This window comes from Diadema antillarum, unplaced genomic scaffold, assembly GCF_040938485.1.
Source record: "Diadema antillarum isolate AM-2024a unplaced genomic scaffold, OU_Dant_1.0 seq00002088_RagTag, whole genome shotgun sequence".
Taxonomy (NCBI): domain Eukaryota; kingdom Metazoa; phylum Echinodermata; class Echinoidea; order Diadematoida; family Diadematidae; genus Diadema; species Diadema antillarum.
The window spans coordinates 82,022-96,576 of NW_027272734.1; the positions used below are offsets into that span (position 1 = coordinate 82,022).

The 14,555-nt window shown below is 37.3% G+C and overlaps 1 protein-coding gene across 1 annotated transcript; it reads left to right on the forward strand.

Annotated features, from left to right (window-relative positions):
* The first annotated feature begins 9,197 nt into the window (after nt 1-9,197).
* On the forward strand, nt 9,198-13,543 carry LOC139713893 (2-Hydroxyacid oxidase 1-like). The gene is made up of 5 exons (XM_071625616.1): nt 9,198-9,360; nt 10,300-10,391; nt 10,944-11,105; nt 12,164-12,233; nt 13,473-13,543. The coding sequence occupies exons 1-5, from the start codon at nt 9,198-9,200 to the stop codon at nt 13,541-13,543; spliced, it is 558 nt and encodes a 185-aa protein (XP_071481717.1).
* Nucleotides 13,544-14,555: the final 1,012 nt, after the last annotated feature.

Sequence of the window (14,555 nt, forward strand, 5' to 3'; positions counted from 1 at the left end):
ACACCACAGTAACACCAGCTGGTGTGGTCTCTTATTGAAGCTGGACGGGTGTTAAACCAATGATATTAACACCAACAAACATCAAATCAACACCATATGGTGTCATTTTTGAATTAACACCAGTACAGTGTCAAAATAACACCAGGTACAGTGTCAAATTAACACCACGAAGTGTCAGGTGAACACTTTTCAACACCATCACAGTGCATTTTCAACACCTGTGGGTGTGGTCCTTTATTGAAGTTTGATCGGTGTTAGATTTAACACAGATGTTTTTACAGTGTAAGGAGGATAATGATTATGGTAGGGCGCATCATCATGCGTCCGACTTTAAGCGGGAAGATCTGAGGCAAAAAGCTCTGCATTCGTTTACTGCCAGAAACACGTCTGTTCTGGGGTTTTCCGATGATAAACTTCTAATTTACAGAAGTTTACCATGACAACCGTAGTTTTAAAAGGGAGGAAGAGAGAGAGAGAGAGAGAGAGAAAGGTGTGTTTTCAGTTGTTTAAACCCCTGGGTTGTCGCATCTTAGTAGTGTGTAGGTGAGAGTAAGGATGAGACGGTTGACGTAGCTTGAATCCTCACAGTTTGATATTCATTCTCAAGCTTTTGTATACAATATCTATATCATGTTCTGGGTTCCATCATCATTATTTTGTCCGACTTCTTTGATCCTCAGTCTTGATAAAGGGCAGGGCCCGAAAGCTTCAGAATAAAAATCAAACTGTGAGGATTCAAGCTACGACTATCATCTCATCCTTTCTCTCACATATATATATAATTTATTTCACACAAATGCATCAAAGCCGAGCTTATTTTTAAAAATTTAAAAAGAGCCAGTTAACAAACATAACGGTGAGAATTTCAAAAAAATGTATAGGGTATGCATACGGCGGTTACAAAGTCGTGACATACATTTCAGATTTCGCTAAGCGTTTACACATATGAAGAGTATGTATAGGGCCTATACAGTCTGTTGTTACTTCAATTTCATTGTGCCCAACAGTTATAGTATGGTGTGCTATTCAGAGCAATATGAACATCAATCTTAGAACGCACACGTCTGGTGATTTTGGATGTACATGATTATGATAATCCTCATTTACGCGAATAAACTTTTCGTAACTCTTTAGTTGAACTTGGGATACACTGAGACAGGAAGAAATGGTTAAAAAAAAAAGCTTAAGCTCCCTTGTGCGACTATGGACATTAATTCGCTGTCATCTGTTTGTGTTAGTTAGTTAGTTTTTTTATTACTATTATTATCATTAGAGAACGTGGGTAGAACATCACATGAAATTGCAAGTTGTAATGATTAACCTTAAACTTCACGTCTGCTGTTTTTGTAGGCCTACACCGGTTCATGTGTACATAAGTATAGTACATTGCAACTTAATTTTTACATGCATGGTACGCGTAAATGACATGCGCTCTCGCTCAGCACTTCCGTTATGTAAACTTTAATGCAAAAATAACACCAAAACCACCCCAACCCACATCAACAACAGAAAATACCGGAATTGTTAACGTTTTTGGAATAGTTCACTGTAGTTAGTGAAGGTCTAACACAAAATGTTTCACATCTTACTGACCCGATCCTTCCATGACTTCACGAGCGTGTGATGTTGATCAAAATTATAGAAATTTCTCCGTTGTTTAAGTGCTTTGAATCCCGACATCTAGGCCCTACAACATTTTAAGCGTTGATATGATATTGTCGAATTTAGCGTTGAATTTCAATGTTGGACTTTCGCATGAATCGACTGATGCGATTGTTGTGATTCTAGTTGGTAACTTTGCTCTTTTTTTACCATGCCGAGATATGCTATCAAGGCTATCAAGGCATCGGATAAACTAATGTCATTACCCTGGAAAAGACATCTTTTCGACTCTGCTCTTTAATCATTAAATCCCATATTTGAAGAGCTTGCTTCCAAAAGGCGCTAAATCCATTGAAAAAATGGTAGATTTAGCGCCTTTTGGAAGCAAGCTCTTCATTTGTCTGTCGGAATGGTGCTAAATGACTGTGATCATACTAACCAACAAGCCTGTTGTTAAAGGAAACCCAAACCCAAAGAGCAATGTGGATTGAGTGAAAGCAGCAGCATTAGTAGAATACATCAGTGAAAGTTTGAGGAAAATCGGACAGTCGATGCTGCAGTTATGAAGTTTTACAGTTTTGGTGTTGGAACCGCTTGATGAGGAGACTACTAGAGGTTATGACGTATGAGTGGACAACAATATAAAGAAAATCTAAAGAAAATTCGACAAAAATTCACTTTTCTAACATAATGAAAGAGCACTTGACTGACCGCTTTCAGAATAAAGAGCATCTGAATGGCGTTTTTATGGATTTGTCTAAGGCATTTGACACCATCAACCATGACATTTTGATTAATAAACTGATGAGATATGGTATCCTAGGTATAGCCCTCCTGGATTTGTGATTCCAACAGATAACAATATGTAGCATTTCATTCTTCAGAATCCTCCAAATCCAATATTACATGCGGTGTCACCCCCAAGGATCCATATTGGGTCCTCTACTTTTTCTAATTTATATTAATGATATTATAAATTCATCCTCGTCTCTTAGTTCTATACTTTTTGCTGATGATACAAATATTTTTCTTTTTATTCTCATAAAGTATTTGAAAGTCTTATCACATTAAATTTGGAGATAAGTAAATTATTTCAGTGTTTTTTGTGTAATAAACTGTCAATTGATATTTCTAAGACAAATTCTGTTAGATCTAAGCTTCAAAATTCTTTGAATATCAATTGCACTGATTGTTGTATTTATATTGACGGATAGCCAATTGTTGAAAAGACATCTACTAAATTATTAGGTATTACCATTGATTCAAATTTCTCTTGGAATGATCATTTACACAATGTTCATACTTCAGTTTCTAGAGGCATAGGAATTTTTTTACCACCTGAGAAACTTGGTTCCTCAGAAATCTTTGCTTTGATTGTATAATGCTTTGATATCACATTATACCGGGTGTCCCCAAAAAGGCGGAACGGTGGATTTTCAGTACCTTACGGTCTAAAAGTTATATATCTTTTGACATCATTAGAAAGAGCATCTTCCGCAGAAGACTACGATATCAAAATCATTTAATTTGGTTCAGCATTTTTTATTCTACGCTAGTTTTCTGTAAATGCAGTCATTTTCAATTTTTTGCGACTTATGAGATAATAATTTGAGTGCGACACGCGGTCCATACGATGAATATTGTGTAAGCTCGGTGATTCATGTCAACAAAAGATACAGCTTTCACAATGGGCACGGGCCAGGAAAAAACAGTGTGTGTGTGTGTGCGCGCGCGCTCCCAATATGAAAGCGTTATCTTTTGTTGAAGGTTTCCGGAAGGTCTCTGCTTTCCACTTTGTGCTGCCTGTTTGACCAAGCTGATCGATAACAACAACGACAGCAACAATGATGATCTCTGAATTACACAGATGATAAAGTGCTCTGACAGAAACAAGAAACACATTTAATAAGAAGTTCCCAAAGGACTTCGGAAACACAGATGACTTTATGTCAGTGTGTATAATAGCTGCTCATGCTCACGGCGTTATGGTTATGCAGGATGTATTAACCTGTTTTGTTTGTTTGGGTTTTTTGTTAGTTATTTGGGGTGAAGGGAAGGGCGTAAGTACAATCTCGTGCAACGTAAGCCCTTACATATTTCCCATAATTTCACACATTAGTCATGTTAGTATTTTAAATAAGATATTTTGTCGATTATGTGTAGTAAATATGTCACATTTCCATTTATTTGACAAAAGTATGATGAAATTCTTAAAATGAAAAAGCCATGCTCTAAAAGATTATTGCAGGGTTACAACATACCCTACGGTGCAGGGGGTGCGGTGTACACACACACACACACACACACACACATACACACACACAAATATAATGTTGTGGAAAAGATGACGAAGTAGGGTGGTAATGCATTTCAGTCCAACAGTGCTATTTATTCAGACCAAATTTTTGACGAATACAATGTACATTTGTCTTCGTCAGGGTCGACAAGTATCATTATAATAATATGTTGTCATATAGATATAGTCATATAGTTTCGACGAGCGAGAATACAGCTTACTCAACCTTTACTCCTCGAATACAAAAACATGTTATAAACCAGAAACAGGTCGTCAAGAAATGTACAAAATATGATATTGAAATAAAATTTTACATCTAACTTGGAGTGTAGTTTTACATAAGAATATAATGCTGAGGGCTTAAAAGGTGTATAATACAAAATATGTCTATATGATTTTATTCTTTTTTAACCATGCACGAAGAGAACATTTACAAAACGACCAATATGGCATCAATATCTTTTTGTCAATGTTGTTGTCGTCACTGATGACGTCTTAGATATCGTTTCAAACCACGAGTGATGCGAGACGTCTCCAAGCTGGACCCATCGACTACAATACTCGGGCTTCGAGTTCCGTTTCCCGTCGGCTTCTCCCCGGTGGCTTTCCACAAGGCCGCCCATCCAATGGGCGAGATAGCAACGGCAAGAGGTAATGAATATATAAATGCATAACGATATCATGTTCAATTTGTGTTTGTTTGGCGTATGTGCTAAGAGGGAAAACTTTATTTCAGACTATTTCTTGACAATGAATGCACGATGTATTCCTGTTGTAAAGAACACAGTGTCCCATAACATGCATCAATGTGAAACACAATGTCAGTGAAACACAGTGTGAAATCTCTCACACAGTTAGATTCGTACGTTTTTAACAGTGTGAACAGTGTGAATCCCAATTCACAGTGATTCACAGTGTGAAACAGTCATCAATGCACAGTGTGAAACAGACCATTACTATGTGAATACCCTGTGAAAATCATACCACAGTGTGAAATAATTTTCACACTGTTGAATTCGAGTCGGCTATAATCTTTATGTAAACACAGTGAGAACACACTGTGGGACTGTCACGTGAGTGACTTTTTTTTTCTCTCTCTCTGCTACTCTGACACTGAAATAATGGAAATTCAAACTGTTCGTATACAGTTATGTTCGAGTTTAATCTTTCAAGTCTTTGTAGCTTTCTCGTTCATAACAATACATTGAGCATAAAAGATAGTATGAAACAAATCACAAATACATAACTTAGGTTATTTTAGATGACCTGAACTGGTGATCCCCTCAGCATGGCTCAGTCGTCATCGATGCCGGATACACTCGTCGTCGACCTCGGCACAGTCGCTTGGCTTGTCTCTTGGAAGCACCCCTTGACTTGGCCACTCAGCTAGACGCTACCCTATCGGCGGTCCTCTCAGCTCCTCGGCCTTCACTAGTCCCTGCAACCACGCAGACTCCTGCCTTGACCCGCGATGCCCGAGCTCAAGCGACGACGAGCAGGCGAATGGAGATTGAGCTCCGTTCCAAAGTTCGGGTAATAATTGTCCGAGTTCAGTTTATCGGCAGCTGGAGCTCGCATCTCACCGACGTGGAAAACCCCCAGAAGAACGACTGCTGCCTAAGCGGAGATCTATGCTGGATGTCTGATTAAAGTGTTTCTCCCCGATCCTCTACATTACTCAGCTTTTTATTAGCTTCCCTAACCATAGATGTTCACACTAAAGTCCCTTACACTCCGATACACTTGCTTTTTCATGCCTTTCCTACACTAAAGAAATCATCCAATCATCATGCTTAAATATAGCCCTATTGAAACTCTACACAATATGTCTAGCCATCGTCTAGACTACTATTACATAACATCCTTACTCATGAACTTGTGAACAATAAACTACAACCAACACCCTAGTGACACTGACATAACTGAGTCTCGACTGAGCTAGAGAACATTCCTAGCCACCACCTGGATGGGAGCTATTACATAACACCTCTATTCACTCAATTTCTATAGTCTGAGTTAATACATAATATTGCAAACCGGGGATGCTGTTGCCATGCTATTTCTTTAACTTTTGCTTTGTCTCATTTCATGTGACTGCCCTGTCTGACTTTGACTGATCTAGACATGCTGTTGCTATGCCAGTTTATTCTTTAACTTTTACTTTGTCTCATTTAATATAAATTTCCAGACAGTCAATCTCTTACAGTTTGACCTAGTGGCTTTCTAGGACAACTTTAAAGCTCTAAATCTTTTACAAACTCAAACAGATTCGATTTCACTTCACTGGCAAAATCAAAGATAAATTTCTCTCCTGACAGGGACACTGTGTTCACTCCAGCAGGGATTGTGCAGGAGTAAGCCACTCTTGTCGCGTTGACACTTAAAACTAGACTTGCTGAATATAGAAATAAAACAGCGAAAGTTTCAGTGAAGAGATGAAATGGGATAAGAAAAAATAATTACATTTGTATATTTTTCACAAAACTGTCACATCGACTCAATCGCGATAAACGTTGTTGACTGCACAATCGATAATAGGCCTGGAGCTTTAGATTTGCGGCGCGGTCGTATATTTAAGACGACGCTTGAGCTGTACGTTCTCCTCTTCCCTGCGTCGTGTTGAAAAGTAGCTTTAGTAGCTTTTACTCATATAAAATTTATTATTATACGCCATACCTCCAATATTTTCGATGTTTTATAATTTCACGTTATATCTATTCGAAGCGTATACGGCTTTGTAACTCTTTATAATAGTTAATATTCTTTTCTTTCATTTGACCCACCAATTTAGACACTGTAAATCTTGGAAGAGGAAGGGGAAGTGGGTGAGAGGGGGAGGCCTCTGGTCGGGCCTCATTTTACGTCAATGTTCGTTTTTTAGAGCATTATTTTTCAGTTGGCATGTTAATGCAATTTTGAACGTATGTTACTGTGATTTGGTCACGACATTCAGAAGGTTTGATTTGCCTTCCCGTCATGCAGTCGCAGAGCATCATGGGATTGTGATGGCGATCAGCAACTGCGCGTCTATTCGTCTGTCGGAAATAGCCGAGGCCGCTCCGAAAGCGAGGTTATGGATGCAAATATACATCTTCAGTAACCGAGCGCTTACTGAGAAAATGGTTCGAGCTGCAGAGGTAGCAGGCTGCCGAGGTGCGTGCTCTCTTCTTCTTCTTCTTCTTCTTCTTCTTCTTCTTCTTCTTCTTCTGCTTCATCTTCTTCTCTTCTCTCCTCCCCATGTCTGAGAAGAATGTGTATGTTAACGAGCGTCTCTGCCTGCATGTGGACGCATTAAAGAAACGAATTCACATTGGTGTTTTTTCTCCTGGAATCCGAGGTTACAAGCTTTGCTTTTGCGGTTCCTTCATATTTCTCATGTTATAGAGAATTGCCTTTTAAGTATAACATACGAATGTATGCTGACACACTCTCTAGTCATGACCCACTTTATGTCATATTTTGAATCTTGCTTGTTTCTTTGTTTGTTTGTTTGTTTGTTTGTTTGTTTGTTTGTTTGTTCTTTGGTTTTGTTGTTGTTGTTTTTTTGTTAAGTAGTATTGTATAGATGTCAAGTGAAATCTGAAAATAAACGTGCTGGAACTGTTCACTGTGTCTCGAGTGTAAGACCAGTGCAGTTTCACTAATTTAATCCAATTCGATTGAATTCTATTCTATTCTATTCTATTCTATTCTATTCTATTCTATTCTATTCTATTCTATTCTATTCTATTCTATTCCATTCCATTCCATTCCATTCCATTCCATTCCATTCCATTCCATTCAATTCCATTCCATTCAAATCAATTCAATTCAATTCAAATTAACGAATAAATATGTTCGTATGAGCTAGGGAGCACAACATAATTCATATCGAGTAAAATTTGCCCATCTTTTCACATCTCACGAACAGAATGTGAGACAAGGACATGTAATAATTTCAGAGCTTGCTTCCAAAAGGCGCTAAATCCATTGGGAAATGATGCATTTAGCGCCCTTTGGATGCAAGCTCTTCATTATTTCAGACGTGTAGCTCGAGCCCTAAGGGTTGAATACTTGTTGGATATGCCGCTAAAAAGTACTAAAGTTTTGACAATCTCCTGCTTATTTTGTGAGTGTGCACATTGATTCGCTTGTATACATGTATTTTCTTGTGACCCCAACAGCAATCGTTGTAACTGTTGACAGACCAGTGCCAGGAAAGAGGCGAAATGATAATCGACATGATCTCCTTTCGTGGGTGAAAGAAAATAGAAACACGGCTCGTCATTTCGCCTAGTGAGTAAAAATGATAATGACATCTGTGTGCTTTGTTTAAGACTAAAAACTAACCCTCTAAAAGACCATACTAAAACGAACACAAAATAGACAAATTATTCATAACAAAACAGAAAGATAGGATTTTTAAAAAAATGCAAAAGTTCCTCTCATTTCAAACTTGTCCTAACATCCCTGATGGAAAGAACACAGTGTCCCATAGTGTGGAAGCAGTTATTGTGAACACAGTGTGAACACCTTTTTTTTTTCTATTTTTTTTTTCAGAAGATAGAATTACATAATGTATCAGACGATGAATCATTTGAAAAAAAAAAATTCAGAACAGGAACATTGATAGTAGAGTACAAGTACTACTTTAACAATTATTATTGATACTATACTACCACAACAGTTACTACTACATATACATAGAATGATTAGTAAAGGTATTGCGGCATAGTGGTTAAGACTCATGACTTAATAGTTGGAGGTCCCAAGTTCGAATTCCGTCAATTGCCGACTTAAAAGGCATACATGGAAAATACTTTTTTTTTCTTATCCACCAAGTCCTTGTCGACCCAGATGTATAAATGGCTACCTGACAACACTATAGCGTATTGAAAATGGAAGGGTCGTCCAGTAGAGCTTTGGAAACACCGAAGAAGAACACAACATTAAGTCCCAATAACGATCATGGTGATCGGTTATTTTATTGGCAGGTTTGTGGACACTTGGCTCGTTCATCATTAATTTGTTTGATAAATTTTGGAACTTAGCTTCAGATTTTCTGTCATTGTCACATGTAAGTTGTAGGTACCTACTGATTTAAGTGATTCGAACAAATTTTGTATGATAGCCTGACAGTGTCACCGGATAGAGTGCAAACTTTTACGCTCCATATCTTGGAGTATGCTCTGACCTGAAGCGTAAAAATGATTCATACATAGACTGTAATACATCTGTATGCCTATTTGGAGTTAATCACTCATGCCAGTGGTGTATTGATCACAGTGTATCTACATGCATGTCTTTCAGCTTAGCCAACATGGCGTATGTGGACGAAGACCTGCAGAAAGCCTTATCGTCGGGAGACGAATTCCTCTGGGCATACAGCGTCAGTCAGCTGAACAGTTCGGTCACGTGGTCCAGCATCAGATGGCTTAAGAGCATCACCGACCTTCCCGTCGTGGTCAAGGGCATATTAAGCGGTGAATGTCCAACCAAGATGATACGATTTATTTGGTTACAGTTGCATTGTTCCGAAGGTTCCTTAATCCGAAGTGAAATAAGGTTCTTTAGTCTGAATGAAAAAAAAAAGTGTTTGTTATACCCGAAAGTTCGTTAATCCGAAAACGAAATAAGGTTCATTACGTATACGCACTTTTCTTTTTCTTTTTTGTATCACCGACCTCATTTCATTTTCGGACTATCGAACCTTCGCAAAACGAACCTCATTTCATTTTCAGATTAATAATCTTCCGAATCACGAACGTTCGAAATAACGCCACAATATTGGAATAAACGACCTTATTTAATTTTCGGATTAACGAACCTTATTTCATTGTCGCATTAACAAAACTTCGGGCTAATAATCATAAACCGATATACATTAACGAGATTTTGCATGACATTAGAGGAAATGAGACCAAGTATAGGTGACATCACGGAATATTAGTCGTGAGGTCCCTGGTTTTAAAGTCTCCTGGATGCACAGGTTGTGCTCCGAGACAAGGACTTTGCTCTCATTGCCTTCTAATTTTTCGGAGGAGTCTTCAATCTTTCGGTGACGTAATTGCTAGTTGACGGACGTAACCTTGGCAAGATATATTTCTCTCTTTGAACTCAGTCATTAGGGGTACATAGTAGACCATTATGAGAACCAGAACGAGGCCATGATGAGATCAATTATGAGAACAAGCGGATGGATATATTTATGAAAAGATACGAAGATTCTTATAATCATGCATGTTGATCTTTTGTTATCGCTGTAATCATCACTAGATAGCCATGGGGCAACCACTGAAACCAAGCCTATGTATAGTTCACTGCTCCTAGACCTGTAGAAACCCGTTGATCAAAGATCAATTATCGTAATTATCACGTGACCCCATGTGTTGGCTCTAAAATCACGTGACTGTAACCAACAGGTGACATGGCAAGAGAGGCGGTAGCAGCGGGCGCAGATGCCATCCTCGTGTCAGCCCACGGAGCGAGGCAACTCGATGGCGTCATTACTCCGGTGAGCTGCCGCAGTGAAAATGCATGATGGATTGTATTGATTCATGATACCCTGATGAACGTCACTTACGTGGCCAAAAGAATATCTAAATAACTGTCATATGTTTTTAATGATATTTTATTACTATCCTTCATATTCTTTTCAAGGCTACCCCCTTTAAAAAAACAACAAACAAACAAACAAACTTCCAGACCAAGATTCTGCCTGTGACGTTATCTGTCATGAGAGTTGAAATACTGATATGATTAGCAAAAGACATTCCCCTGGACGGAGCATACTAGCAACTTGGATTTTCCCCAGCAATGTCTTTTGCTAATCAGAATATTCTTCTTCCGGGCAGGAATGTTTTTGTTGATCATTATTACTAACACGGAAACACGCAAGTTAAATGAGACTATGATTATCATTACATTTATGATTATCACATTTAACGTGCATGTAGGATTTGGTTATTGGGGCGCCCCTGCCTGGAAAAGTATGAAATTTCCTTCAGCAGGAAATAAGGTTATCATGCCTGTTATGTCCTAACCAGACTCATGTTCTTGTTTTTAGCTGGATGCTCTACCTGAAGTTGTCGAAGCGGTACGTGACACAAATACCGAGGTCTACCTCGACGGAGGGATTCGAACCGGCATGGACGCGTTTCGGGCCATCGCCCTCGGAGCCAGGGCGGTGTTCATCGGCAGACCTCAGCTTTGGGGATTGGCCAGTGGGGTATGTCAAGTGACCCCAAATCAAAACAAACAATTACCACTCGAGAATGTAGGGTATATATATATATATATATATAGTTTCATTGTAAAATGTTTTAATGCAAAATTTTTAAAAATTTCAAAGTAAAGCAAAACTAAACCTTTCCAGTGATACCTAACTTGTGACATAACAAGGAATATTCAAGAAGTTATGATTAAAAATATCCTATATTTTCTTATCATTTTCTTTGTTTTTTAGCAGCTTTAAATACAAATACCTCAACTTAACAACAATTGAGTTTGATCAATTTGCAGTAAAACTCTTCATATCACATAAAGCATCTTTATTATTATTATTATTATTATTATTGTTATACCTCATTTAATGGTAATGTCACAAGTCATTCTTTCCAAAAAGGATGTCTTCATTATGGAAAACACTTCTACCAAGTCTAGTGACCAGATAATATAATATTGTAACTAAGATGTTTTACAGCTTGACGTTGAACTTCATCATAAAATGCTAAAAGAGTACCTCAAATTGCGTGTGTATAGGTATTCTGGGGAACATCGTAAGTAGATATGAACTTTTCGTAGTCTGATCTATAAGTCGTAAGTCACTCTGTTTTAATATCCTCATAAAGACAATTGCACATTTCGAGAGCAGGTTTTTAGAAAACGTCCAATTCTCAATGAAGTAATTCATACAATATTCAACAATCACAAACAGAGCATCTATAAAACTGCAATTTTTCACAATTTCAAATATGTTTTTTTTTCACATTCGACCGCATTTTCTATGGTGCAAACACTTACGTTTAGACACAAATGGAATACAGTTTGTTAAGATAAAGCAATCTGCAACGACTTCACTGAAAATATGGTTGAAATTACATTCTGTCCATTATAACTATGAGAGAAACATTTTGTTCGTATTTTGTCAGTGACGTGTTGTAGATTGAAAAGTTTGTACTTATTTTGAACAGCGGCATACGGTGCACATGACATTTTTTCCTCACTGATTCAACATGATTATTCATTATTTGTTCGCTTTTCTCTCCTTTTTGCATATTTATCTAGGGCCAGCAAGGAGTAGAGGAAATCCTTGATATCATTAAAGATGAATTTAGTAGAACCATGGCACTGACTGGTAAGAAAAATCTTCGGCTGTATACGTAGACTGCGCCATTACTACATGTTTGTAGTAATTTTCTTTTTGTTTATGTAAACCTGTAAATAGGCTGATTTCGTACTGCAAACATAATCTTGATATGAGGCTCTCATAAAACTCTATATATGATCATATATTTATGTCTTTATTAATAATATTCCAGAGAGAACCTTCTAGTCATTCACTTTCAATCTCCAACATTTTGTTTTATTCCGAATTTTCTACTTTATCTTATTAAACTTGCTTATCGATTTGAAAAGTTTAGAAGTGTGATTAGCATGCAATACGAACTAATTTATTTGTCCTGTTATATTGTATACTTACGATGAATTTTATAAATGGACGTATAAAGTCCCCAGGTACTATAGCGCATATGAGAATATTCCAGTGAAACTCAGTCTTATTTCACACTTTTACGCGGGGGTAGTACGTTTGATCATAAAGTCGACCAGTGATTTTCTAAAGAGGAATGCCGACATTTAAAAATAATTATATCCAACGAGTTTGCTGTAGGCCTATAATGGACAAGTCAGACAGACTCTATGTTCAGTTCAATTTAATTTTTATTTGATAAGTCTTCTTCCATGTAAAAATCAAGACAATGCAATCATTCATCGGACATGACTTTTTTTAAAGACAGTATGCAAGTTATAAGACGTATGAGATTTCGTATAGTTGAAAGTGTTGAGGTCATGAGAGCAATCCTCTTTAAAGGGATATTTTACCATTTGCAGATGAAACAAAAACCCAGCATTAGTGCTTTAAAATAGTTCTAAAATGTGAGTTAGGGGTAGAAACAACCACTGTGAAAATTTGAATCAGTACAATGGATGCTAAGTATTGATAAATATAGAAAATGTGAACAATAGCTGTAACAAAAATGTTTCCAGACTAAACCGTATACTGCTACAGTTTATTGAGAAAAATACTGACATCTCCTTATATCTTAGGCTTTATTGCAAAACTTTTATATGGGAGGCTGTTTTGTGGTACAACAGACCTACACATATGCATGAAAGGCGATATCCTGAACATTTTTTTCAAATGACTGCTCCCAAAGGTAAACTGGACCTTTAACGTCCTTTCAGATAAGAAGAGAAATAAATAACAATATTTCTCCTCACGTGGCACACGGTTGTGCATGTGTGTGTTTAGTGTCTAATGATGCTTAAATATCACGTTGATATTACATGTATTACTTTTTTTTTCTTCCAACAGGATGTGCCTCCATAAGTGACATACAGCCGTCGCTTTTGGTCTCGGAGTCCCAACTGAAATCCAAACTCTAGGCGGTGGTGGTGGTGGTGGTGGGGGGGGGGGGGGTAAATTAACTCCTCTGAATGAAAAATGTATAAATGATAGTATATGATGTCATGTTATCAGACATTTAAAAGTATGAATAAATCTAAAGTCTGTGTCCGCATATTATAATCAAAATTATTTAGACAGATATCAACACAACCGCACAACATTTGTACTTGATAGAGAAAATAATCATAATTATTACCCCTGTTAATGAAGCAGATGCAGTTCCGTTGCAGTTTATAAAATACAGACATTAAAGTGCAGATGACCGTACATAGCAAAACGTCGACAGTTTTTTCTTTCTTTGAGACAGCCGCATACAAAATGCAGAAGTTAATTTGGTATATGTAAACAATGTATGTACTACAGTATAAATAGATTGATTTGGTTATATGAATAAATACAATGTACATACATGTACTCTAAAGCATATAACTACCTTGTATAACTGTTATACTGACTCTGCAAGGAAGACGAAATACAGTTGGAAATAATGAAACAGGAGTACTTTGTCCAGAGCGGTTGCCCGGATTATATTTTGTTTGTTGGTTTGTTTGTTTATTTGTTTGTTTGTTCGTTTGTTTATTTGTCTCATAGTGTTTCTTCATATCCGGTGACAGGAATTGTGTATAGGTCCCAGGTGGGGACCCAACAGTTCTCGGGTATTATAGTCAGAATGATTATGACAAAGTTATCTCAAGGAAATAGTGCTTATAATGAAACATGCTCCGTGTGATTTGAGAAATACCTCGTTATCATAGTCATCATCAATATCAATATCATAACAACGATCGAATCAATCTCCTCTTTGAATATTCTTACCTATTTGAGAAGTGATTTCTTTCCTTTCCGTTTTCAAGTTGACATGCATGTTTACCGCAATATGAAATTAACGAGTAATAGTTCCATGATCAATGCATGAAAACATTATCATCACTGTAAGGTAAAAATTGAAACTGTCTTGACATATAGAATTGTAGAAGGCACTGAACTGAA

Bases quoted from the DNA above. Each gene is read 5' to 3' on its own strand.
- LOC139713893 (XM_071625616.1), top strand. From the start codon at position 9,198: ATGGCGTATGTGGACGAAGACCTGCAGAAAGCCTTATCGTCGGGAGAC. The intron at 9,361-10,299 runs GTGAATGTCCAA...TGTAACCAACAG, and splicing joins GGTCAAGGGCATATTAAGCG to GTGACATGGCAAGAGAGGCG. The intron at 11,106-12,163 runs GTATGTCAAGTG...ATATTTATCTAG, and splicing joins TTTGGGGATTGGCCAGTGGG to GGCCAGCAAGGAGTAGAGGA.